The 26800-nt window shown below is 39.0% G+C and overlaps 7 protein-coding genes across 9 annotated transcripts; 3 read left to right on the forward strand and 4 right to left on the reverse strand.

The window, feature by feature from the left end:
- The first annotated feature begins 145 nt into the window (after nucleotides 1-145).
- Nucleotides 146-1313, forward strand: LOC105957186 (putative ascorbate-specific transmembrane electron transporter 1). Its single transcript, XM_012981113.2, has 4 exons — nucleotides 146-403; nucleotides 478-526; nucleotides 661-860; nucleotides 986-1313. The coding sequence occupies exons 1-4, from the start codon at nucleotides 242-244 to the stop codon at nucleotides 1247-1249; spliced, it is 675 nt and encodes a 224-aa protein (XP_012836567.2). The 5' UTR covers nucleotides 146-241; the 3' UTR covers nucleotides 1250-1313.
- A 565-nt stretch (nucleotides 1314-1878) lies between these two features.
- Nucleotides 1879-3982, forward strand: CRR2 (Tetratricopeptide repeat (TPR)-like superfamily protein). The gene has a single exon (XM_012981331.2). The coding sequence runs from the start codon at nucleotides 1952-1954 to the stop codon at nucleotides 3914-3916; it is 1965 nt and encodes a 654-aa protein (XP_012836785.2). The 5' UTR covers nucleotides 1879-1951; the 3' UTR covers nucleotides 3917-3982.
- A 1227-nt stretch (nucleotides 3983-5209) lies between these two features.
- SMO2-1 (sterol 4-alpha-methyl-oxidase 2-1) lies at nucleotides 5210-9328 on the forward strand. The gene is made up of 7 exons (XM_012981135.2): nucleotides 5210-5453; nucleotides 6608-6745; nucleotides 7053-7198; nucleotides 7798-7917; nucleotides 8028-8240; nucleotides 8337-8417; nucleotides 9064-9328. The coding sequence occupies exons 1-7, from the start codon at nucleotides 5424-5426 to the stop codon at nucleotides 9143-9145; spliced, it is 810 nt and encodes a 269-aa protein (XP_012836589.1). The 5' UTR covers nucleotides 5210-5423; the 3' UTR covers nucleotides 9146-9328.
- A 226-nt stretch (nucleotides 9329-9554) lies between these two features.
- On the reverse strand, nucleotides 9555-11686 carry LOC105957100 (putative protein phosphatase 2C 24). Its single transcript, XM_012981056.2, has 4 exons — nucleotides 10898-11686; nucleotides 10399-10773; nucleotides 10217-10322; nucleotides 9555-10081 (listed from the first exon to the last, which is right to left on the reverse strand). The coding sequence occupies exons 1-4, from the start codon at nucleotides 11252-11254 to the stop codon at nucleotides 9750-9752; spliced, it is 1170 nt and encodes a 389-aa protein (XP_012836510.1). The 5' UTR covers nucleotides 11255-11686; the 3' UTR covers nucleotides 9555-9749.
- Nucleotides 11687-12025: 339 nt separating this feature from the next.
- On the reverse strand, nucleotides 12026-14428 carry LOC105957271 (uncharacterized). Its single transcript, XM_088816553.1, has 3 exons — nucleotides 13395-14428; nucleotides 12401-12949; nucleotides 12026-12279 (listed from the first exon to the last, which is right to left on the reverse strand). The coding sequence occupies exons 1-3, from the start codon at nucleotides 14277-14279 to the stop codon at nucleotides 12181-12183; spliced, it is 1533 nt and encodes a 510-aa protein (XP_088672679.1). The 5' UTR covers nucleotides 14280-14428; the 3' UTR covers nucleotides 12026-12180.
- Nucleotides 14429-14548: 120 nt separating this feature from the next.
- On the reverse strand, nucleotides 14549-16765 carry PTAC16 (plastid transcriptionally active 16). 2 transcript variants are annotated; one of them, XM_012980884.2, is made up of 4 exons: nucleotides 15750-16765; nucleotides 15577-15648; nucleotides 15389-15447; nucleotides 14549-15285 (listed from the first exon to the last, which is right to left on the reverse strand). In XM_012980884.2, exons 1-4 carry the CDS (start codon nucleotides 16602-16604, stop codon nucleotides 14724-14726), a joined length of 1548 nt encoding a protein of 515 aa, XP_012836338.2. In that variant the 5' UTR covers nucleotides 16605-16765; the 3' UTR covers nucleotides 14549-14723. The 2 variants fall into 2 exon arrangements, with proteins under 2 accessions (XP_012836338.2, XP_012836403.2); XM_012980949.2 differs by having other exon boundaries at nucleotides 15577-15645; nucleotides 15750-16727.
- A 3032-nt stretch (nucleotides 16766-19797) lies between these two features.
- LOC105956834 (splicing factor PWI domain-containing protein) lies at nucleotides 19798-25625 on the reverse strand. Of its 2 annotated transcripts, none has more exons than XM_088816554.1 (12): nucleotides 25370-25625; nucleotides 25122-25211; nucleotides 24717-24839; nucleotides 24275-24442; nucleotides 24093-24176; nucleotides 23811-24006; nucleotides 23069-23113; nucleotides 22177-22875; nucleotides 21103-21345; nucleotides 20881-21027; nucleotides 20681-20797; nucleotides 19798-20594 (listed from the first exon to the last, which is right to left on the reverse strand). In XM_088816554.1, the coding sequence occupies exons 6-12, from the start codon at nucleotides 23933-23935 to the stop codon at nucleotides 19964-19966; spliced, it is 2007 nt and encodes a 668-aa protein (XP_088672680.1). In that variant the 5' UTR covers nucleotides 23936-24006; nucleotides 24093-24176; nucleotides 24275-24442; nucleotides 24717-24839; nucleotides 25122-25211; nucleotides 25370-25625; the 3' UTR covers nucleotides 19798-19963. The 2 variants fall into 2 exon arrangements, with proteins under 2 accessions (XP_088672680.1, XP_012836229.2); XM_012980775.2 differs by having other exon boundaries at nucleotides 23811-23950; nucleotides 25370-25610.
- Between the last annotated feature and the right edge of the window lie 1175 nt (nucleotides 25626-26800).

Genomic DNA, 26800 nt, shown 5'->3' on the forward strand with positions numbered 1-26800 from the left:
AGTACATTCATCTATGCATTTCTTTTTCCCCCTTCCAAAACAAGAAGAGAAGCATGCGTGTGAGAATCGACTAGAGGGCGGCAGGTGAGACGGTTTTTCCTAAATTTATATAGACGGCAAATTAGAGAAGCCACTTTTTTTAATCAACAAACAATTCAGGAAATAATATTTTGATGGAAACAAGACAACAACATTCCGAACTTTTATATATATACTCATAAACTAGAATAATTAATTAACCATGGCTACGAAAGGAAGCTCGAGCTACCGAATGTCGGCGTTTCCGGCTACTGTGTTCGCTCATGTGTCGGCGGCAGCAGTCGTCACTTTAGTGCTGGTTTGGCTGCTTCATTTCCGAGAGGGTCTTGCTTTTAAATCAGACAACAAGGCCAAGATTTTCAATGTAAATTTTTATTTATTTTTCTTTTATTACAAGGACAATTTTTTTGTTTGTTATTTGATTAATGCATATTGCAGTTGCACCCGTTACTAATGGTTCTTGGGTTTGTCTTGATCTCAGGAGAAGGTAATACTAATAATTTGTTCATCTAGTATTTCTTGAATTTCCAAATTTAATTAAATCCCATTAAAATATTTAAAAAAAAAAATAATAGTCTGGAATTATATATTAATTATTAAATATGTGTGTAAATGCATCAGGTATCATTGCCTACAAAACAATTCCAGCAATTAGAGAGACTCAGAAACTATTCCACCTGCTTCTACACTTGACTGCACTTGTTAGTGGCATTATCGGTATTTATGCAGTTTTCAGGTTTCATTACCTGAAAGGAATTCCAGATATGTATTCCCTTCATTCTTGGTTGGGTATGTCAACCATCTGCCTCTTTGCTATCCAGGTAATTATAAATTAATATTTTTATTTATTATATTAATCAAATAATATAATAGTACACTATATTATTTATTGTTTGAATATATTTAATTAATTTTTTTTTTAATTGGAATGTTTATATGTATTTAGTGGGTGTTCTCTTTGTTCACGTTTTGGTACCCACGCGCACAAGCATCGACAAGGGCGAGGCTTGCACCGTGGCACGTGGTGCTCGGTACGGTTGTTTTCGTCATGGCTATTTTAAGCGCCGAGACCGGCTTGGTCGAGAAATTCTTTTTCTTGGGGCTGCGTCGAAGTCAAGAAGCACTTATCGTCAACTTCACCGGACTGTTAATCTTTCTCTTTGCTGTATTTGTTGGTCTTAGTGTTGTCCTTCCGAGAAGTTCGTATTAGAAATTTACTGTTTGTCGCGCACATATTAAGAAAACTAATAAATATGTGTTGATTTTAGAGAAAACTCGTTGAATGACTGAAATACACATAGTGTTGGTTAAATTACAAAAAAACTCCTCATACTTAGGTAATTACAACCACCCGTATATTATGAATCTTCGTACACGTCCACATTTACGGTGTTAAATTTAGTAGAATCTTCTAGATTATGTGGAATATTCTTCAATTTGTATCCGCTTTACTCCATTCGAGCTCCACAGTTTGGAATAAGATGTGTCTATCGGTTTGTAAATATCATATTGTGGTGCATCAAAAACTACATTTTTGCACAAAACGAGTATAAATCAAAGAACATTCCACATAATATACAAGATTATATTGAATTTGAAACCATAAGGATGAGTGTATATAAGAAGATTCATAGTTAAGAAGGTGATTGTAATTATTCAAACATGAGGGATTTTTTTCGTAATTTGACTTACGTAATTTTTATCTTTTCTTTTTTGCAATTTTTTAATAATTGACACTGGGCTTTGGGCTTCGAGAATTAAGCCCAATTGGGTATCCATTGGATTAGTGAGAAAAAAAAAAAAAAAAAAAACTATAAATAAATAAATAAATCTTGTCGCTCTTCTCACATTGATTATAAGCTACAAAAAACAAATTCCTTAAACAGAGGAGAAAATAGGAAAAAGAATCCGAATGTTGCAAATCCAAACTTTCCAGCCAACAAACCTTGCAACAACACCCTTCCACCACCACCACCGTCCCCGTTGCGCCGCCGATTCCGCCGCCTCCTCCACGACGCTCAAAGCCCCATATTCCATCACCAAAATTAACCACTCAATCCAATCTCTCTGCAAAAAGGGCCAATTGAAACAAGCAATCCACTTGCTATCCCAAGAGCAGAACCCCACCCAGCAAACATACGAGCTTCTCATACAATCTTGCGCCCACCAAAAGAGTTTCTCCGATGCATTTTCCGTCCACAGAAACCTTGTTGACAATGGGTTTGATCAGGACCCCTTCTTGGCCACTAAGCTCATCAACATGTACACGGAATTGGACTCCATCGAGTACGCCCGTCAGGTGTTCGACGAAATTACGCACAGAACCATCTACGTTTGGAATGCTATTCTGCGCGCTTTATCCTTATCGGGTTACGGTGAAGAGGCCCTGAGTTTGTACAGGAGAATGAACCAGACAGGGATGCCTTCTGATAGGTTCAGTTACACGTATGCGCTCAAGGCGTGTGTGGTTTCGGAGTCGAAGTTCTCTTCGGACTGGAGGGGGAAGGAGATTCACGCGCACGTTCTACGAAACGGTTACGAGAGCCATGTGCATATTATGACCACTTTGGTTGATATGTATGCGAAATTCGGAAGCGTAGAGAATGCAAACCGTGTCTTCTCTTCCATGCCGGCCAAGAATCTGGTTTCTTGGAGTGCGATGATTGCATGCTTTGCAAAGAACGGAAGGCCCTTTGAAGCATTGGAGCTTTTCCGGGAGATGATGCTCGAGAGTGGTGGGGATCTGTTGCCGAACTCAGTCACCATGGTTGCTGTGCTACAAGCTTGCGCTGCGGTGTCTGCATTGGAACAGGGGAAGTTGATACACGGGTATATACTTAGAAAAGGCCTCGACTCGATATTGCCAGTTATGAGTGCCCTTGTAACTATGTATGCTAGATGTGGTGATCTTGAATTAGGGAAGAATGTTTTCAACCAAATGGAGAAGAGGGATGTTATTTCTTGGAATTCGTTGATTTCGAGTTATGCAATTCACGGATTAGGAAACGAAGCTCTTTCGGTTTTTCGAGAGATGGTGCAGCTAGGACTTTCGCCTAGTCCGATATCATTCGTTAGTGTTTTGGGAGCTTGTAGTCATTCTGGACTAGTTGATGAGGGGAAAATGTTATTCGATTCTTTGTTAAAAAGATACGGAATCCAACCCACCGTGGAGCATTATGCTTGTATGGTGGATCTTCTTGGCAGAGCTAATCGATTGGACGAAGCGGCTAAAATCATAGCAGATTTGCGAGACGAACCAGGACCTAAAGTTTGGGGGTCTCTTCTTGGAGCATGCAGAATCCACTGCAACGTCGAACTTGCGGAGAGAGCAAGCAGAATGCTTTTTGAGCTTGAACCGACAAATGCAGGGAATTACGTACTTCTTGCTGATATTTACGCGGAGGCGCAAATGTGGGACCAGGTGAAAAGAGTGAAGAAGCTTCTAGAAGCTAAGGGCCTGCAAAAGGTTTCCGGGTGTAGCTGGATTGAAGTGAAACGGAAGATTTACGCTCTTAAGTCGGTCGATGAGTTGAATCCACAGATTGAGCAAATTCATGCTTTTGTGGTGAGTTTGTCGAAGGAGATGATGGAAAAGGGTTATGTGCCCGAGACGAAAGTTGTTCTTTATGACATTGACGCTGAAGAAAAGAAACGAATAGTGTTGGGTCATAGTGAAAAACTGGCGGTTGCGTTCGGGTTAATAAATTCCAGTAGAGGAGAAACAATCAGGATTTCCAAGAATCTGAGGCTATGCGAAGACTGTCACACGTTCACTAAGTTCGTTTCGAAGTTTGCGAATAGAGAGATTTTGGTTCGGGATATTAATCGATTCCACCATTTCAAAGACGGGGAATGCTCGTGCAGAGATTATTGGTGACTTTTGTAAGAATATATATCAAACCCTTTAATTTCAAATTTGCTATACAACGGAATTTACGACAAAGTTCACTCGGTATTTTTGCTAATTTACTGCAGATTTTGGTTGGTGTACATATATGCATATTGAATTGATTTAACGAAAACTTTCTTCCGTGGAGAGATTGAACAACATTTTTCAGAAACTGTATACCGGTTATCGGAGTTGAATACATCATATATATTTCCCCGATTTTCGAAAATCATGTTACTTTTATATTTCCATTAAATGTTCGAAAAAAGTTCGGAAATTTCCGTTCGTATCCATCCTCCATACTCGAGAAATATGCAATTTTATTCCATGGATTTTTCTATTACATTTGTTCTTTGCCTTTTCCTTTTCTAAATAGGGACATAGATTATTAATTAAAAATGCAAATTTGTTACGTTACTAAAAGATATCCTGCACTTAAGAATAATAATATTTTGTACACGATAATAATATCACAGGAAAGTATCAATCAATAGAAGATGAACACGTTTTCTTAGATATTGCACCAACTCTAGTACTATTCTATAATAATTAAAGTTGCCAAACTCAATTAATATTAGTGCCAAACAATAGTTGAAATTGTAGAATACCAAACACCAAGTGTTTGAATCTAATTAAATCTCTATTGAGTCGCAAAAATTATATTTGAACATTATATCATTGTAAATAAATCAAGTTCAAATAGTCTTATAACTTCCAGTCAATGTTTTAAAACCCGGACCGGACATCGACCATGACAAGTTATTTGGGTCACGGTTGAACCAGTTCAACCGAAGTTCAATCAGAATTTTCATTTTTTTTTTATTTTTATAGTAAATATAATATACTTTCATTTACGCGCATTAACTCACTACTCTCATTCAAACATATGGACACAACACATAAGTTTTTTTTTATTTTGATTGATTTTTTCTGTTTAACTGGACAGTAAAAAGACGTAGTTTTAGCCATTTTGTTAGTTTATTTTTTTAAATACAAACGCACTATTTTGGGCCAAACATCCGATTTTCAGTCAGATTCCGATTTTACGATTCAACAGCCCAAACCGGACAGTTTAACCGGTTCAACCGACATCCGCGGTCCGAGTTTCAAAACACCGGTACCAGTTGAGCCGAATACAAAAGGCTCAAACGAAGTAATAACAATCAATTTCGAATTAAATATTTTTAATTAAATTTGCAACCCCTATATTATAGAGCGTTAGGATTTTATTAAATATATATCTTATTATAAATAAATAAATAAATAATAAATAAAAAATGTAAAAATAAAAAATATATAAATAGTGGAAAATGTGCAGGAGGGCAGGCCACGAGGTGAGATTCCCCCACTTGACAGTCTGTCTTTCTGTCGGACCCGTCGTTTAGTTAGTGCTCTCCTCTTCTCCAAATCACAAACTCATCACACACACATACAATACATACTTTCTCTCTCTTCTCTCTCTCCTCCGATCAACAGAGCATTGGCGTTATTCTCCATGGCTTCAATGGTGGAGTCTGCTTGGACGGTAAGTCCTTCAATTCCGTCTCCTCTGACCCTAGATTTGTTTGAATCTATTTTCAATTCCATTTACCTCGGTCAATTCTTCGTCGATTCGTGCTGATTCATTCAGCGCGACTGATTTTTGAAGTCCTTTTTACTCGATTGGTTTGTTGTTCTGTCGTGTTTGGTTTGCGTTTTGTGCTGTGTTTGTTAAATTCGTATCGTTTTTTTTTTTTTTTTACCCTATTCGTTTAGAGAACAGATGTCGTGGTAATGAAACAATGCGTGTTGCCTAATTTGCGTGTGACATTAAAACAATAAATTTCATCTAGTGTTGTTATATTGATTTCGATGTTCACATGTGACCTTGTGATTTGCATGATGAAGAAACAGTGATTGCATTTACCCACACTCTGTTGTCGAGGCTGTCATAATAATTGAAACAAAAAGTGGCTTCTGTTCTGGTTCAAAGGCAATTAAAAAAAAAATGACATAGAGAGGCATGTAACCTGGTTCATGAAAAGTCGGTTCATGTGTTGGAACGAATTCCCGACCCTTACTCTTAACAGTCGAAAGTTGTTAAGGTTGAGGGTCAAGAACCGCTGGTTAAGGGCCGGTTTGCTAGTTTCAATTAACTATTGGTTTCTCTTTAGTTTGACTAACAATAAATTAGACTGATTCAACCTGTCAATTCGAAAAAAACTATAATCCTTGATAAGTGCCATTATTAAAAAACAAAAACTGTGCTAACTGATATTGGACCAGAAGAATCTTCAACAACTATGAAGTAGAATCTTACAAAGGCCTTTGAAGAATCTTCAAAGGCCTTTGTACAGTTATACTTCTTACAGATGGTGCAAAAAGTGAGTTGGAATCCGTTTCTTAATTCCCTAGATTTAAGATAAATAATTAAGACGAGACTAGTGTTAAGCTATGTCCAGAAACAAATAATGTTAACTCAAGCTCAAATTGCATAAACACTAAAAAGAAAGATGATTTTAAGTCTAGCAAATTTTCTAATAATTGATATGGCTACGTTGAGAATTCCACTTGTTGGTATATATTAGTTAAACTCGACTGTTTTTATTACAGTGTGTGCAATATGTGTCAGTATGAAGACTCTTCCTTCTCTTGTTAAATGTTTCACTGGGCTTACATTATATTATTTCATTGTTGCAGTATCTCATCACTCATTTTAGCGACTTTCAACTGGCTTGTCTTGGAAGTTTCTTTCTTCATGAAAGCATCTTCTTTTTCTCGGGTCTTCCGTTTATATATTTGGAAAGGGCAGGATGGCTGAGCAAGTACAAAATTCAGGTTTCACTTTATTGTCTTCATATTTACTGTTGTTTCATGGGTCTGGTTGTCTCTGTGACACTGTCATTTATACGGCTTCTTGTTCGAGATGGCATGATCTTAAAACCACAAATAAATTTGCATTATCTCAACTTTTTCATACTCCAGGCATTCTCTTTGCCTGCACAATAAGATAACCAAAGTAACTGAGAACTATCCACCCCTTCCGTTGTGGATGAGGGAACAGTCATAAAAACGTCTGAGCTTTGGTATTTTCATCTGAATATCTTTTAGTAGACTTGAGTTATTGTTTTCTTGGTTCTTGCAGAGTAAAAACAACACCTCTGCCGCTCAAGAGAGATGTATCACTAAGCTACTGCTATATCACTTTGGTGTCAATCTACCTGTTATGATTCTATCCTATCCTGTCTTCAGATTCATGGGGATGCGAAGTTCTCTCCCATTGCCGTCCTGGTATATTCAGGTTCTTTATATACTAAAGCTTGTGTTACAAGGTCTATGACGCTTAGCGTATGATAACTTGGTTATCAAGTTCCTTCAAATATTATAATGGGTATGACATCTAGTTAACTTATATTTATTGCATTCCTGTTGGCCAGATGAATATCTAGTTATCTTGTTTGTAACAAAAAAATATTAAATCTTTATGGCATCAGTTCTCTTACGTGCATTATATGGAATTTCATTCCTTAAGGAAAACATGGCCATGACTAATTTATCGTTGCAGTTTGATTATCTCAAAATGCTCGATAATTTGCTAAAACCCCACACGAAAGTATCTACTTTGAAGGTCTCAGTTAACTGATTAGTCAGAATGTATTTAGTGTCTATTTAGGGTTGTGGGATACCTCAAAATGATCTCTATTTTATCCCACCGAGACTCCCATCCAAAAAGAAGCCTCTGGTCAATTAATAAAATAAAAGTTAAGATACAGTCTTTATGCCATGTCAGCCCAATTATTGCTTTCTCCATTTGGCACAGGATCTTAAGTTGTACGACAACTTCTTTTCCATATTTTCTTGAGTTTGGATCATGGGAATTGATTTTGCAGGAAGGTAATCTCAACTCAGATTTTATTCTACTTCATCTTGGAGGACTTTGTTTTCTACTGGGGACACAGGATTTTACATACAAAATGGCTTTACAAGCACGTCCACAGTGTCCATCACGAGTGAGTAAAACTATCAGCATTTGGTCCTTCAAAATTTCCTTTTGTTTGTGGTTTCTAGAATTATTGTACTCTTTTGTGTTTCTCTCCCTTTACCAATGAAATCCTTACAGATATGCAACACCGTTTGGGTTGACTTCTGAATATGCTCATCCTGCTGAGATTCTGTTTCTTGGGTTTGCAACAATAGTGGGTCCCGCCATCACTGGTCCTCATCTGATAACTTTGTGGTTGTGGATGGTTCTCAGAGTCCTTGAAACGGTCGAGGCACATTGTGGATACCATTTCCCCTGGAGTCTTTCTAACTTCTTGCCTTTATATGGAGGGTCTGTATTCTTACATCCTTAATTATTATTCTGATACGAGGTTTATCATGTTTCTAGTTCACCCTCATGTCTAAAATTTCTTCTCTGGATTCTCAGCGCTGATTTTCATGACTATCATCACCGGCTGCTATACACAAAGAGTGGCAACTATTCGTCAACTTTTATTTACATGGACTGGTGAGATTTTGATGCCCTGATTTGTGATGTTAGTTTCCTTTCTTGGTCAATTACAGGGATACGGTTTTGCCTGTAATTTAAATTTTAATGTCTACATGAAGATGCATTAATGATGACGAAAACCTTGTACACATAGGTTACTCGAAACTACTATGCCCCAAATAGAAAACAATTCTCTGACATGGTTTCTGGATACGATCTTAAACTTCTGGATAAATTAGGGGAACTGCATGCACTGTTCTAGTCAAGCATAAGCATGTGACAGTGCAAATTTAAGGGGCTAATTTTTATTTAAAAGTCTGATTTGGGAACTTGAGTGAAAACCTTAAGAAAATTGTTCTGGATTGAGAATACAGGATCTGCTCCGAAGTAAATAGCTACAGCTGTATGTAATCTGATGGCTATTTACTTGTTAGTTGGTATTATAACTAGAAGCTTTGGCCGGTAATTACAAATAATATGGAGGTGGAATCCCTGACTTCCATAGTATCATTTCGTAAATTTTACCATAATTTGACCTGGAGAAATTGATTGGCATGAAATCGTTAGCATTGTATTTATTTCACCCACATTCCTCTCAGGATTTAAGATTGTCGTAGAAGCATCTAAATTTTAACTGTTTTGACTTGTTTATACTTTTGTGCAGGATATTTGGTACTGATAAGGGTTACAGAAAATTGAAGGAGCTCAAGAGTGGAGGAGATGACACCGGGCTGAAGAAAACGTAAAAGTGAGTACCGTAGATAATTGGCATGTAGGTTTGGTGATTTTGAAGCATCGTGTGCAAATGATCGAATTGTAGTACACCTCAGCTTCCCGTGTGCAATTGCTTTTTGTGTCCAATTGCTGTTGCGTTTAACAGTTTGTTATGGATTTTGTGTCCGCATTAATGAAACTCCATACTTATTTCAGTTTGTGCTGCTCTCGTATTACTTAACCAGTAGTCGTTGACTCGGTTGGGTGAAATTCAACTTAAATTTATTTGTTGTGTTATTAATCTTGCTGAGTCCCCTGAATCTGTAGATAGTTTGTGGCTGTCACTTAATTTAATTTACTAAGTCGGATTAACCATTCGATTAAGTAATTAGATTAGTTGATTCAACCTAGTAAAATTTAGTGGGAAGGCAAAGCCTGTCGTAAGAGTCAAACGTTTAAGGAAAGTAAATTGTGGATATTTACAAGGTCCAGAATATTTCAGTATTACACTATTTTGAAGGAGGACGGATTTTCGACATTTTTCTATCTTCATGAGGGGAAAAAAAAGTAAAAGAAAAAAAAAGTACCAAGTAACGAAAAACTAAAACGGACGCCATGAGAGAGAGAGGTCCACATTCACGAGGGCTTCGTCGTGAGATCAACGACAACAACAGTGACGTTGTCAGAACTTCTCCTGGCCAAGGCCAGCTTTGTCAACAGCATTGACGCATCGTTACAAGCCTTGTCGGAGCTCTCACTTTCCGGCGAGGGCAGTGGTGGTGGTGGTGGTGGCGGCGCAGCCGTTGTCCCCCCTTTGAGGCACATAAGTGCAATGCCGCAAGCAGTGTCCTCGGACACCACGTCCCACAGCCCGTCGCTCGCCAAAATCAAGCACTCGTCCTCTTCTGTCCTGTCTGTCATCGTTACCTCAGGTTCGCAGCTGACATACGGCTTCAAATAATTATCTCCTGTCGTTATATATAATAACATTACACATGCATACAATCATAATTATCCTAAAAATGAAACCGTAAATCGATTACGAACGGAATAATCAACATTTCAAAGCAAATTCATTAACTATCTTAATTAATAAGGCTTACCAATGGCTCTAGACATGGCGAGAACTCCAAGAACTCGAGCACCCTGCCAATAAATTACTCGGCCACCCGCTGCCTCAATCCGGCTAAGCTCGTCCGGCCGATCCGGCTGCAATCCAATCAGACTCATCGAAACTTATTATAAATAAAAATAAAGAGGCGAAATCTAGTACATTACTACTCACTTTGTGGTCGGTGGACAGAGGCACAGCCTTGCCGTTGCGGCAGAGCACCGCCCTGGAGTCGCCGCAATTAGCCACGACGATTTTGTCCGGAGTGACAACGGCGACCACCGCCGTCGATCCGACGGCTTCTCGCTCCGGCGTCTGGAGCTCGCACCGGCAGGTGGCCACACGATCGTCGTCGTTTCGGTTACATATTGCAACAGCTTCCTTGTCCATGCGAGTGAAGCTTCGCCCCATCACGCACTTCCACCACTCCACATCCCTAGTATTCATTCTGCCCTCCGAAACGACGTCGTCTTTGTCATCATCATCGTCCACCACACGTAGTTCTTCCTTCACCATCTGGTGCAGCCTCTCCTTACACTTTGTAGCTACCTGATCTTAGTCAATTTATATGCAATCGAATAAATTAAATAACACAGAAAAAATATATATGTATGTGTGTATGTATGTATGCATAATTGATTTTATATATTTTAATATTTATGTAATGACGCACATGAGAGCATCCATGGCCGTCGTAGACGCCGAAATAGTGGAGAGCTGGACTGGTAATTTCGTGTTCCGATCGTTCACAGAAGGAAGGGTGGACAGCGACGGCGTCTTCCATATCCCGCCGCCGCCCGCAGACGGAGGCGATTCCGAATTTCGGTGGTTTATCGCCGCCGACGATGTTTGGGAACGCCAATTGGCGTTCACTCTGATCGCAATCGCCGAGGTCTAAACGACGACGCTTAACACCATCTGGTTCCAGCCTGACGCGGCGGAGCTCCATTCTCCGCCTCCTAGCCGCTCTACCGCTGCTGTCATCGCCGCTGATCTCACCCACCACCCCCGTACTGCATATCTCCGCCATTGTTATTGCGGCCACCAACAGTTAAGAATTGTCCTTCGAGAATTCATAAATTAGGTTTTAAATGATTGATCGGTATGGTGTATGAAAGGAATTTATACAGTCAATGAAGAAAAAAAAATAAAAAAAAAAAAATAAAGTAATGGAATATTGTGGTGGTCAGGTGGGGGCTGAATAGGTAGGAGGCATGTGTCAAGCGGTGGTGCAATCGCAGTGTGAATCATCGGCGGCGGAGATGCATCAGCGTGGTTCCTGGAAGCGTACCGGCACACGTGGACCAATTACATGTCCACACGCGCCGGTTAAAAAATTGTGGGACCCGCAATTGCGTGCGTTCTTCGGCGGGAGTAGTAATTTGCTGCATCTGCAACACTTGGAGCTCATCCGCCATCTTCCGCTGGACACGTTTCAAAGTTCCGATCCCACTTCTTCTATATTCAATTATTTGCTGGCCTTTTATATATGTCTCAGAAAAGAAAATTGTACGTATATATTGTATATATACACATTTTACTAATGTAAAAGAAATGTAACTGGAGATTATGAAATGTATGTTACTGATTAGGGATATTAGATGCTAAATCTGATTATCTGCGCCGGTGGATTTGAACCGTAAATCTACACATAATCTTACACATTCATGTATATGTCAGTATATGTACTTAGTGGATTGGATAGTTATTAAATTAAATCTACAGTTTAAATTCACCATGCGTAAATAACCAAATGTAACATCTAACTCGCGGTAATGATTGTTTGTTGGGGACAGTAAATATGAGGGTAGTATTTTATCCCAAAATTCGGGTACCCGATCTGACTAACTCGAATAAAATGTCCGTTCAACTCTATCGTAAGCTTTAGACCTATTAAATTTAAATACAACTGTTTTTATTTTATTTTTATTCTATTATATATATATATATTCAAACCTATACCATCTCATCATTCATACAATCCCTCAATTTCACAGCCAGTGAATCCATTCCCACCATCTGCACTACATCACAGCACTCTCTTCTGCCTCCACCCTAAAAACACATTAATAACAGAATTAAATAAATAAATAAACATTAATTATAATTAAGTCGTTAATATAAAACTATACATCCATGCATGCATGCATGCACTTATGATTAATCAATTACGTACCTGCCATCCAAGTTTTCCCAATGGCGAAAGCACTCGAATTTTCGATACGGAATCAGCCGAACGAGAGCCGCCAGCTGTCGAGTTGCAATTACCAGGAAGAGATCTTCTAGCATAGCTTGTTACAATATGATCCATCACTCTATATTTTTCCTCCACACTATCAAAGAAGAAGAAATGTGGAGATTCGCAAGGCCGGTCGTTCGAGATTGCCCGAGTGTTGAACATGTAAGGGGGGTTTGCTCCCTTCCTCCACGGAATGAAAGTCTCGAGCGGTCTGTGGAGATAGCTCGGGGGCAAAATTTCCTCGTATATTTGAACGGAATAGCCCCACGAAACAGAGAATGTCCAGTTGTTTTTCTTGTAATAGCATACGGTTTGCTGTAGTAATCTCGACTGGTCAACGGCCGCTGCTTTCATGAGATGGTTGACTGATTCGACGTGGTTCGTGGACGGAAAGATGGGGTCCACAGCATCGAGGTGGTGTAGGGACACCAATGGTGAGTGAGGGTGAGCTGATAAAAACCCTGATATATCTCTGTGAAAATCAATCTGCAAAATTTCGTTTACACGGTGCGGTCAAATTACGAAATAAGTCATAATCTATTTCTAAAAGCATTTCCAAACACCACCTTAAATGCCCTTGAATAAGATTAAAATAGAAAATTTTAGAAAATTTAAATGACGAATGAACCCCTAGAGTATATCTTAATTACAAAAATGCCCCTTCTTGTCTGTAAAATTACATTTACACCTTAAACTCACCTTCTATTAAATTAGGGCTCGTCCGGTTACCTATATTTTGGAGGAATATTCTTGGAATCTTAAAGATTCTTTTATTATGGACGCCGTAAGCGAAAAAATATTAGACGGCGGCACATACCTCAACGGGGTAAAAGGTAATTATGCAAACTAGAGGGGTGTTTTTCGTAATTTGGTTTTACCTCAAGGGGTTGTTCGTGATTTATGCAAAATCGACTGGCATATTGGTGTTTACCTGATGGAACCCTTTTTCTTGAGTAAGGGAGACACCCAAATCATGCACACATGACTGTAAGATTTGATCACTGCTAAACATAGTCGGATACCTCTTGATACAGAGATCCATATTCGAAGACAGAGCTTTCGCGAGGGGGTAACTCAGAGCATAACCAGCTCCACCAAACGCCATTTCGAAAGAAAACACGATATTCGAAATGATGCATTCGGAATTCATCCCGATGTAATAGTACTTTGTGTGATCGTACTTTGACAAAACCTCGACAAGATTATCGATCATGAAAACCGTGTCGTGGTCCGCCATTACATACCATCTCACATCGCCTTCGTCGTTCTGTGATCTGAATGTCTCTTCGATCACGCGAAGGGTTCTTATCACAAACGGCATCTTGTGCTTGTTGTACTCTCTGTACCGTGAGTTGTCCTCCGAGACGCGGAACGGAGGCAGTGAGTTTGAAGGCCAGGGCAAATGCTGGACGGGGGATTTGTCGAAGAAGACGATTCCTCGAGTTGTGTTAGGTTTCCACCATGATTGGATGTAGTGCCTTTTGCTGCTCCATGCGTCCGATGCACCAGAAATTCCGAAGTAAAGATGGCTTATATTTGTAGGAATTGTTAATGGAGTTAACGGCTCGGAGGATTTGCAACAGGGATGAGTGGATAAGAAGATGTAGATTAAGTAGAGGAATATTCCGGAAATAACAGCAGATTTGCATATCTTTCTGCTCGAAAAGTAATTCTTCTGCTTAACCATGGTTCGATTCATCGAGATTGGAAAAAGTATGTCCAAACTATTTCTCGTTAAATGGTCATTTGACGACTTGGTCGGTTCGACAAGTCTCGATTTAACACATGCAACTTCCATCTGCGGGCTCCTAATCATGTGACGTTTAGTGGAAATTAGCAATTAGCATGAAACTTCACAACTTTCGTCACCAAATTTGCTTCACATTTTTTTAGCCATTCAAACATACTTTCCATGTTTTCAGACAGCCCACCTTTTGCGGCTTTAAGAATTGCTTTTCAGAAGCACTGCAGATAACAAGCTTGATAAATATTCTGTGTTGTGAGCTCAACACCAGCTTTAAAAACGAAAATTCAGCGGAATAATTTATGTAAACATTCATTCAACATCCACAAAAAAAACGTGACTTTGCAAAGAAATTATCTATAGACAAGAAATTATCTTATGTTGCCTATCCAGTTGGTGTCAGTAAAACACCTTTGTTTTTTGCATTTCAAATTCTGGACAGGGCTTTATCCGAAATACATACATACCTCGAAAAGATATTTATACTCTTACCACGCATGCACACATGTAATAACTCTAGTCATCATCTATATAGATGGTTTCTTGCTTAAATAAACCTCCAAACACGTTCCTCGTTTGTTTCTCCGTTTCTTTAGCTTTTGGTTTTGGAGTATCCTTAGGTTTAGGGGGTGGCTTCTTCACTACCGCCTTTAGAGAAGGCAGAGATCGAGCCTTAGCCTGTCCTCTAACTGTAGCAATCCTCACTTTCGGTTCCTCGTCGTCGGTCTTTTGAACGGCTGATTTAATCTGAGAACTCAATGTTTCCCACGATAACCCTGACGGGATGCCTGATGTCATGCCCGATGTCATGCCTTTGGCTTTACTCAAGAAACTCTCGACCGACGCACCTGCAGCTTCTGCTTTCTTTTGAGCTTCGGCTGCCACGCTCGCAGTTCTTGCTTCTTTTTGTTTCAGCTTTTGCACTTCTCCCTCGAGGCTCCTTGCTGCTTCTGCTGCTTCACGAGCTTCCTCTATTGCTTCTCGAGCTTCTTCTGATGCTTTTATAGCTTCTTCCTCCGCTTTTGCTTTCGCAACGGCGTCTAAATACGCCTTTCTTCTTCCATCCTCTGGAATCGCACTGTGTATGTGAGACCATTAAAATTACTTAGTTAACCCTCCGAACATGTTTACGAAAGCCCGTATTATATCATAATATACTACGCATTTGATTGATTCATTACCTAAAGAGTTCATCAATTGTCTTTGATGGTGCTGATGGATCAGTAAATACCTCAACAACCTGCAGATTGGCCAACAAAAAAAAACAACATGAGCGATGGCAAATTAAGCGGATCGTAAAAGCAGTTAACCACTTTGTTCTATCACAACAATTAACAATATGAACTCGTTTTATCCTAACGCGCAATACCTTATTTTCCGCAACCGATGTATTGGAGAAAACTTCAGCCACCAGTGAAGCTATCTGCGATTTCGCAACCTGCTACTCACAGCGAGAGAAAATTACAAGGATTAGTAATAGTTTGTGAGGAACCTTAAAAAGAATTGGTAGAACAGATAATGCATACATTATTATTGCATTACTTTGAAGTCGGTTGCACCAGCACTCCCTTCAGCCAAGACAACAAGGTTGTACGAACTCTCGGCGGCGTAGTCTTCAGTCAGCTTCGTCTTTATCAAGGTGTAGCTGACATTGGTAGTAGCCAGTTTTTGCAGAAACTCCGTAATCGTGAGCGGCTGAGATTTGGCAAAGAGGTTATTGAAGAAGGAAGAGATGCCGTCGAGAACGTTGTTGGTGGAGGCGGTTGCAGAAGAGCCGTCGTAGATTATAGCCACGTGGCCGACGTTGGCCAATTCCGCCGCCTGGATAATTTGGAAGGCGTCGGATGTGGTTACTTGGGCGTTAGGGCCGTTTTCCGATGGGCCGATCGTGACGACGACTTTGCTGGCATTTCCGATGGCTCTCGCAATTGATTCCGGGTCTTCGAATGCGGAATCGACGGCGTTGAGCCGCTTCGATTCCGCGTTGGAAATGATACTGTAATTGACAGCCAATCGAGCTAATTCCTGGGCGGCGGAAAGGTCGGGGACTCCAGCCCTAACACTGAAGCCCTGGCGGAGTAGGGTTTGGGCAATGCGGATACCGGCCTGACCTGTGGCGCCGGCTACGAACACAGTGCCTGGATCTTTGCGCCTCTGGTTTCCAAAATTGAGGCCGGACGACGGATTCGCCGCCACCACCGGAACTAGAGATTTAACATCGGGCAATTTGGTGAAGTCGAAATCGAAGTTGAAGAAGGGGGTCGAATTCGACGAATCGTCGGCGGCTTTTTTGGCGAATACAACTGGCCTGTAGTGGTGGCGACTCTTGCGAGTGAAGAGCCTTGAATGGGGAGTGGTGGTTAGGAGGAAGGAATTTGAAGTGAGAGTTGGCGCCATTGAAGGGTTTGAGGAAGAAGAAGAAAATGATAGTGTGTCAGTTTTTCTTCATCTCTTTTTTTCTCCCAAAAAAAAATGATCCAGTTATGTTTTATCCATATGAATAAATGATAGAGAGCCACAGTCCACACCCCCAGTTCTGGTTTAGTTTTAATGCTAGAGTGGCCAACTGGATGGTGTGTTGAGCTTGTCGTCCAATCAGAAAATGCCACCTGGATGGTGTTTTATCTACTTAATAATATGAAGATTGTTGCCTTGGACAATATATGACTAAAGTTAAACCTCTATAAATTAACATTATTTAAGCGAGACTATTAAATTGAGCGAATGGCAAAAAAATCTATCATATGGGACTTAAATGCATTTTGGTCCAAAAAAAAAAAAACAGTCTCTTAATTAAACACATTCTCATGTCTTTAGTCTAAAATACCCTCCATAATATAATTCTTATCAATTTCATTCATTATGCTCTAACTTCTTTTATATTACACATCGACCCCGAATTTAAACAAATATATCACATTAACCCTCAAATTTTTTTTTTTTCAGAAAATAATTTTTTTTTTGAAATTTATTTTTCCCGGCCAGATTCCGGCGTTGAATTTTTTTTTTTTTTTAAACTTTTTTTTTCCTGAAATTTTTTTCCGGCCGGTCAACCACCGTTGACCGCCGGTCTCCGGCATTGACTTTTTTTTTTTTTTTGAATTTTTTTTCTTAGAAAAAAAATATTTTAATTAATATTACTGTCTTGACTACTAAATTACTGTCTCAGACAGTAATATTACTGTTTGGGACAGTAATATTATGAATATTATTTTCCCGAACAGTAATATTATTAATATTATTGTCTGAGGCAGTTAAATTACTGTTGGAGACAGTAATTTAGCAGTCAATGCAGTAATATTAATTAAAATAATTTTTTTTAAGAAATTTAAAAAAAAAAAAAAATCAATTAACGGTTAAATTACTGTCTCCGACAGTTAAATAACTGCTGGAGACAGTAATTTAGCAACGAATACAGTAATATTAATTAAAAAAAAATTAAGAATAAAAAAGTCAATTAACAGTTAAATTACTGTCTCCGACAGTTACATAACTCCTGGAGACAGTAATTTAGCAACGAATACAGTAATATTAATTAAAAATAATTTTTTTAAGAATAAAAAAGTCAATTAACTGTTAAATTACTATCTCCGACAGTTAAATAACTGCTGGAGACAATGATTTAGCAACGAATACAGTAATATTAATTAAAATATTTTGGAAGAAAAAAAAAAGTCAATTAACATTTAAATTACTGTCTCCGACAGTTAAATAACTGCCGGAGACAGTAATTTAGCAACCAAGACAGTAATATTAATTAAAATATTTTTTTTAAGGAAAAAAAAAAAAAAAAAGTCAACGTCGGAGACCTGGCGGTAACGGCAGTTGACCGGCCGGAAAAAAATTTCAGGGAAAAAAAAGTCAACGCCGGTCAACAGCGGCGGCCGGCGGTCTCCGGTGGTGGCGGGTCAAAATTGGGGTCAAAATTAAAATTATGGTTAAAATTGGTTAATTGATGAAATTGGGCTAAATTGGGGTGTAAATCATGAAATTGGAGTTGAATTGAGTTTCAATGAATTGGGGGTAATTTTGGTATATATAAATGGATTTTCCTTATTTGCAAATAAGTTTGAATGGGCTGGATTTATTTGAAAGACAAAAAAGTTGGATGTCCTTCTTTTAATTAAGTGCCCTTGTCATGGGTTTATTTGTCATTTGCCCTATTAAAGGATTATCGATGTTCTAGTACACGCTTTAATAATAATTTCTACCGGTTCCGACATAGCGAAAACGTATTAAATTATTAGTTTAATAATTTAATATTTTATTAAATTAATAGAATTTTGCAAATCCCGAGTGTATTAATGTTTGGTACAATATAACCAAACAGTGAAACGGTGCAACAGCTGCAACTTTCATATCGAAATCAAGAGATTCAACCATTAGACGAAAACAAGTTAAATTTAAATCTCAACAACACATCGAAAACCTATTAACACATCCCATATAACTGCAAACAACATATCTACAGCCTAGAATTCGACCGCATTCACATACGAAATCTGAAAACACATTCAATTCCAATCAACTGAAGATTAGTCGACGCAGAAAACATACTTTCCGACACGTACCAACACCATTTCATCGTTACTTTTCATACTTCCTGAAGAGTTTATCTTATCTACACTCTAAAGCACCAAGAACAATAGATGCGATGCGATTCTCTGCAAACAGTCTCTATTTTACAATTCGTTGCACTTCATATGATTAAACCAGTCGTCGGAGATTCTACACTACTGACACTGCCACTCAGGTAAATGAAAGTTTCCGTACACAACATGCAGGATAATGAAGTATACACAATGTATGCGCGTCGTTGAGATGGTTTAGAACAAGTCAAAAGTTGTCAAAAGTACTCTAGAGTCGGATACAAACCGAAACATGTGGTGACACTAAACGGTGAACACAACACCTGTATTAGCTCAAACATAAGGCAGAATCCAGGTGCCTAATTTGAGGTGCAGGTGACAAAGCAACACTAAATATAGATTCAGAAAAAATCAATGTACAAACTACAGCATACTTGATCAACGTAATTCAAATGTCACCGTTCTTCGGGTGCGCATTAGTTGGAACAACTCTCAAGCTGCCAACCATGTACAAGCTAAATCAGTACTTTTGGTACACTAAATAAAATTTTAGCCTACTAAATCAATTGTCCAAGATAGGCCGACTTAAGGATATAAAATGTACCTGTTTGATCAGTCGAGAATCAAGATTAAGGAGCTGCGAAAGATATGCTCAACCAAGTCATCTAGGTGCTAATATTCATATCTATCAATTAATCAGAAAGCTCCTTTAGTAACAAAGTTATAGACGGAGAATTAGGCTGCCAACACCTTCATAACTATATCAGCTATATCATAAAGATACAAAAAAATTCTCGACTAGCGTAAGAAGTGCGAATAAAAATATAACTATATTGAACTAGAACATGTCAAACATGAAAGCTCACAGCCGAGCAATAAGATGATTGATATCTGGACGAATTATATGATGAAAAAGCAACAAAAGCATTCCCAGCAGAGGGAAAGACATGTATTACCAGAAAACTTAGCAGGAAAGTCAGCATAAAGTTTCACTCAACATAAGCTCAGGAAATCGTCATTTATCCATTTCAGCTGCCATCAGTAAAGATAGATCAAATTAAGCAGATATCAGGAGTACATTCATCCAAAACTACGCAAAGTCTAGAAACAATTAAAAAAAAAAAACTGATAACGAGAACATAATCATAAATAACAGGTGTCGAAAGATCAATTGCCAAATCCCTTTTTGGCTCGGAGCGACTCAAGGGCCTTCTCGCGAAGCTCTATCTCGAGCTTTTTCTGCTCAAACTCAGTCTCCTGAATGTTGTTTGCCCGTGACTCTCGTCTAACACTCTCATCTTCAGATTGATCTTGCGCCAGATCTGGCGACAAACTACCTGCATCACCTGACTTCAATTTTAGCTTTTCAGCATGACGTTCGTCTCTTCTGCGGTGTCTCTCCCCCCGCCGTCGACGTTTCTCCTCCTTTTTCAATTTCTTCTCTTCTTTTCTCCTTCGTTTGGAATCCTTCTTGTCCCCATAGGAATCATTGCTAGAATAATCATCTGATTCCACCTCTTGTCGGCCAGATTTCTTGTGCTTCCTCTTTTCTTTTGTTTTAACTCCGTGCTCACCAGTTTCCTTGGAGGAAGAATCCAATGAACCATTCCGATCATCTGCCAGTTCTGTAAACCTATAACCAGCCTTACTATCATCTGGCCGAGCTATTTTCTTATCCTTCACCCCAGCACCATCAACATCATATGAATCCTTTCCTTTCACACTCAAACCAGCAGTTCTGGTACTTGAAGACAATTCTTGTCGTTCGTGTTCTTTATGATCGACTCCGTCAAGTAGCCTGCCACAGAAATATACTGGGAATATATCAAATTGGATTAGCAATAGAACACCAATAAATGAAGCAAAACATTATAGATACGGCACCTGTTAGGCAGATTGGCTTTCCTTGCCCTTGAATCGTCGGTGAGACCACGGATTTCAGCTGAGTCATGTAAATCCTTATGACGCGCAGTTGAGGATTTATTGTATTCTTTGATCTCCCTAAAAGAACATGAAAGAATGCTTAAGTGATAAACTGAGATTATAAAAGATAGGCTCATCAATAATGAATATTCATGCAAAACCTGCTAGAGACATTCTTCTCATCTGCACTTGTTCCATAACTATCACGACTAGGTTTCTGCCCAACACCTCTCCGCAACGGAATTGGGCTCTCAGGACGAGACATCTTTTCCCTCCTTCCATATGGACTACCACGAGGACTAGTTGACCTAGAAGAATAAATTCTATAATTGAAATAATCTTTTACAAATACATTAGAAAGACCAAGAGGTAGATGTTCGGACCTTTGTTCATCACTATGTCTTCGGCCCCTGGAAGAATCTGACACGGATGGAGACTTCTGTATAGGTGGCGATTCCCCCCCTTTTCCATTTAAATCATTTCGATCCAGCATATCCCTCTGCGGTGATCTCAGAGAAACAATGGGCCCACGCTCCACAGATCTTCTTCCTTTACGGTTCTTGACAGGGAGTTCGCTTCTTTCATCGGGAGAAGCACGACGAGCAGGAGAATAGTTCTCATACCGTCTGTCATGTGACAAGTGAATTAAAGTTAGCCATATGATGTTGAAATGAAGATCAAATTGATTGCAACAGTCACTCTAAGAGGCACAATGTTTTTCCCGTTGTATAGTTGCTGCTACTAAAAATAGATTTAGCATTTGAAAATCCAGTTCACTTGTGAGGCTGCACAAATGAAGTTTACAGAGGTAGTCAACTTTTCAAGACAATTAATAGCCAGGTGATATCTTATACATACTACCTTGTGTTATATATTAAAATTTGATCGGACAAAAAAATTGTTTTATTAGCTGCTGCTACTACCACATTTTCCTTCAACAAGGAAATTGAACACTTATTTGCTGCACTCGCACACATAAGAAATTTGATAAAAGTTTTCGCAAAAATTACAACTTACACCATCTATCTAAGAATACAAAGTACAAACTGCAGATCAGATTACAGTTTCAGGCTCTCTTATATTAGATTAACTAGGTTTATTCAGGTATTGCAAAGAGATTCAACAATGAGCCGGAAGCCAGGATAAGATCACTAAAGAAGCCTTTTCTGTTCAGAACTTGACTGAGTCACTGAAAGGAAAATGTATGATGTACTGCCATGATATTCTTAGCTTCTTGACTGCAATCAGTGGTTTTTTAAGTAATGTAGCTTACTTTGAAGAAAACAAGCTTCTTAATCTGAACAATATTGATTCAATCACATTGCATATGGGCAAAGAATTATTTGGAACTACTCTAACAGTTCTTCAAACTTACCATTTTATTCAGATTCAGATAATGTGTTATTCTTCTAGAAACCAATTTAATAGACCGGAGGCGAAGAAAGAAACTACTGTACCTGACTCTTTCCCCAGAAGATTGTACAGGTGATCTCACACTCTTCGATCCCCTCCTGACTGGTGAAAGGGAACTCCGATGAATGTGTGAGGGGGAACTTGATCCGTGAGAAGGAGATCTTTGAAGGACAGGGGTTTTTGATTTTTTCCGACCATGCAAAGAGGACCTACGTCGAATTGGAGATGCAGACTGCTTCCGCGGAGTTGAAGGAGAACGTCGGTTCCGCCTTCTTGCAGGAGATGGTGACCGTCGACGAGGAGATGGTGACCGGCGACGTGGAGATGGTGAACGGCCTCGCAATGGAGATGGAGATCTTCCTCTGATAGGAGAGGGTGATCTACGCCGTATAGCACGCACAGGGGATCGTGATCTCCGTAATGGTGTCCTTGACCTACGCCGCGCAGGGGATCGTGATCTCCGTAATGGTGACCTTGACCTACGCCGCACAGGGGACCGTGATCGACGGCGCATGGGAGATCGCGACCTGTAACGCCGTGGAGAACGAACCCTGTAACGTGAAGGGGAAGGTGATCTTCGCCTCAAATGTGATGATCTGTGCCATGGCGAAGGAGAACGGCGAACAATATGCCTCCGACGAGGCGAGACGGAGCGTCTTGGTGAAGAGAGACGTCTTTCTGAGGAAACGGAGCGACTTCTAGATGGTGGTGCTTTGGAAGTGCTTCTTGACCTTCGCCTTTCACTATAGAAGCAGATTCAAGGATAGTATCATCAAGAAGATGACAGACAAGCTCTTCAGTAAGCGGAAACCTACTCTAATATAACTTCTAGACTGCTCATAAGAAGAAAAAACTAATTAACTATCATGGCGAGAGAGCAAAATCACTCGGTGACATGGATCACTAATATTTTTTTATCATAGCGGGCATGCATACCTCAGCGATGGTGAATCATGAGGGGAATCTGGAGATTGTGAACCCCTGTACAGATGAAACAAGTGTTAGTCTAACATAGCACACAGAGCTGCGTAATATATATAACTACAGTTAGGCACTTTTTCTTCCTCACAAAAAAAAACCTAAATGATTTGAAGAAATAGTAGTAGTTGCTACACCTACAAAAAGACTTTCAAAAGTAACATATGAACGAGCTAAATATTCAATGGAACCCAACAATTCGCAGGACTTCAGATTTGCATTATGGTCAGTAGCACCAATTAACTATAAACTTTAGAGTAAAGATCAACATGTGGACAAATCATTCCATGCCATCTAGGATACTGGTAGCTGAAGAAATCCACAAGCTACTACCTTGTAACATGAGAACAGTCCTCGATATGGTATGATATGACAAGAATCAGGGAGGATAAAGTAGCTAACTTTTGCTCGTTCCTTGAAACAAAAAGATATTATATACAGTGTCCACTGTCCAGTGGAAAGATATGATATTGAGTCCAATAATTGAAGTATTCAGAAAACTAAAATGTAAACTTTTCCACCACGCAAAGATAGCCTAATAGAAATTGTTGCAACCTTAACAAACTGTTGAGAGCATGGAAGTTCTGTTCAATAATTAAAGCATGCTCCCTTTAAATCTGTTTCAAATTCTTACAACACGCAATACTAACGAGAAACTCTAAATATATTGAACAAGCAATCAATTGTAAATTCACAGTACCTGCTGCTGCGTTGACCCCGGCCATTTCTCATGTGCAGTTCTTTCCCTTGGGCTGGCTGGATGCTAGACACCCCAGCACCATGTTTCACATTAGGCTCCAGATCAATATGCTTATCTCTTGACATTGCACGATCGCCGTCCTACAGCAGTTTGATGTAAGGATATGAACCGAAATAATTGCAGAAGCAGAAGCAAGCTGAGTGCAACGAAACAGGACAGAAGTTAAGGAGAAAAACTCTGCTTCATACAATCAAACTCTTGCATGGAAAAGATTATAGTTACCATCTTTGCTTTCTCTAACTCAATTTCTTGCTTCTCCTTCTCTTTTTGCCTTTGAATTTCACCAGCTATACGATCTGTCTCTGCCTGTTATTTCCAAGAAAAAAGGCATCATCAGAAAAAGATAAAGCGGTAATCACATATGCAAATAGAAAATCTATACATCAGGAAAGCAGAAAATCAACCTGCTTTTTCTTGGTTTCCTCTTCTTTGGCATCCAGAAACTGTTGGGGGACACCACTCACATTTTGCTGAGCACTCAGAAGCAGCACCCAGAGCTCTTTCATGAACTTCCCCGTATTTCTCTCCATAAATCCAGTAAGTGAAATCTGGATCTCCTTCCCATTAACTTCCTGCATCCAACAACATCCACCCCATTCCTTTTAAACATTATATATTTCCTATAATTAAGTAACTGATATCATACAAATGCTCATCTGCTTTAGAAAAAAGGCAAGCTTCACAGGATGATATAACAAAATCACATCTTAAATGTCAGAGAACAGTGAGCCTGTATTTCAACATGTTGTTTCTCTACTCATCCGCTAATATAGACAACAGTTTGCTAAAGGATGTGCATTCAATTTTTCCCCTTCAAACAAGAAAGTAGATACCAGAGCAAATTACCTTCCCCTCCAAAAGACCATCAATAAAATTTAGAAGCACTTCGTCTTCAAATCCAATTAGCTCCGTTACACGCTTAGCAATCCACGGCCTCATAACATCCATCTTCACTTTTGTCATGTCCACCTAAACATAAAATTTTACAACAAAGGCAATAATATAAAAGAAGCAATCAAACATCAAAACACCCAAGACATCTAAGTAGCCATTGTGGAGGCAATTGGAAATTGGGCATTTTCTTTATATGGGTTTCACATAAAATTCGCCCAGGTGTGTAAAAATCTTCACCTGGCATCAACTCAAGTTCTACTATATTATATCCAACGCAAAACGGTCTATAGCCTTGAATAACAAAGAAAGACCAGTAAAGGGCACAAATTTATTGAAAAAGAAGCTCCGAAAACAAACCAGGTTATCCAATTCAGGGGCGAATTTCTTAGACTTGAGTAACTTCGCTTGCTTGTTCGAGAATCGAGTGTCTTGATCGGCGGACGTGCCCTAATTCACATTTTGTGGAAAAACGATGATTAGTAACAGAACAAGAAAACCTAATTCAGCTGAAGCAATTAAAGATTTGAGACAGCGGATTTCAATTAAGATAAACACAGATTATATGCAATTGGAGAGAAATCGAATAGAAAGCGGGGAATTTTTACCCGGAAAAATCCGCCCGACATTTTTCTAGGGTTTGCTTTGGCTCTCTGAGTTGAGATTGCAGATTGGGGAGATGCGCTGAAACTTTTCTAAACTCGGTAGTCGCCAAGATAATTTGCCCGCAGAGATGTTATCAACGACGTCGTTTTTGGGAAGTAAATAAATTAAGGTGATTATAGCAAGCGTCTCCGGTTATTTTAGGTTCGTTAAAATGAATAATATTTTTTCTTTCTTCAATAACTCAAAAAAAAAAAAAAAAATATATATATATATATATATATATATATATAATAACCTTATGGAAATTAATATCGCTTAATTATAAAAATATATTTTTTCTTTATTTAATAGTTAATGCCATACAAACAAAAATCTCAAATCTCTTATCATCACAAGCACTCCAAAAAGCTCAAAATCTAAAGAAATCAAAGCACCATAAAACTTACCAAATGGAATACAAAACAACAAAATGGCGATTTATATGAAATGAGAAACCATTAAAGTATGTTCACATGTTTTTTTGAGCTTGGAAGTAGATTTTCAAAAAAAATATTCAAAACCCGTCACTCTTTTTCGACATCTACGTGTCGAAATAAAAAAAAATACATTTTTCGACCATTACCTGTCGTATTATTCGACATCTACATGTGGAAATATCACAACAATTCGACAAGTGTTGAAAATTGTTTGTTGCAAATTTATTATATTGTATTTTTTGTGTAGGTGGATCGCTCAAATAATATTACCATATTACTTACTGCATTTGCAACAAAAGAAGTTTTACTATATGGATTTGTGGAGTATGTAAATGACTCGGAATGGTGATGTGATCGTGGTTTCGAATGACGGAGGAAAATGACGTAAGGGACCATATGTGGTTCTTGGTCATGGGTCGTTTATTGGCAAAGGTGGTCGGTGAAGATAACCAATGACCAAAAAAAGGAGCAGCGGTTCAAAGAAACGCAAATGTCCTTTTAGATAAAAAGGGCAAAACATTAAGTACGAAATATCAAAATGTTGGATGGGAATTGATTGTTGGTAGCCGTCTGCCATCTCTATGAAGAATCTCAGTAGATGGTCGTCCACATTCTTGTACGAGACGCGTACAACTGACATCAATCCAACTATCTCCACATCCTCGATAATAAATGGCGTTAAATCCCAACCATGCACTGGTGTCGTATGATTACGAAGTCGAAAGTCGTTGTCGCGCTCCAAGAGCTCCGTACAAAATATCACAAGCACCGTGCTTATCAAATGTTGGGTATAACTCTGGTATTTCGACCTCCTTCACAATAGGTGGGTCCGTCGACTGCTCGAACCACTGGTTTCAGTGGTCGATGGGACCGGTGGAGTAGGTAGAGTAAGCACAATATTTAATATGGCGACCGGTGGTCAACGACGGTCAACGGTTGTCGGTGGTAATCAATGGT

Source organism: Erythranthe guttata, chromosome 4 (assembly GCF_056151865.1).
Source record: "Erythranthe guttata isolate IM_541 chromosome 4, IM_541, whole genome shotgun sequence".
NCBI classification, from domain to species: Eukaryota; Viridiplantae; Streptophyta; class Magnoliopsida; order Lamiales; family Phrymaceae; genus Erythranthe; species Erythranthe guttata.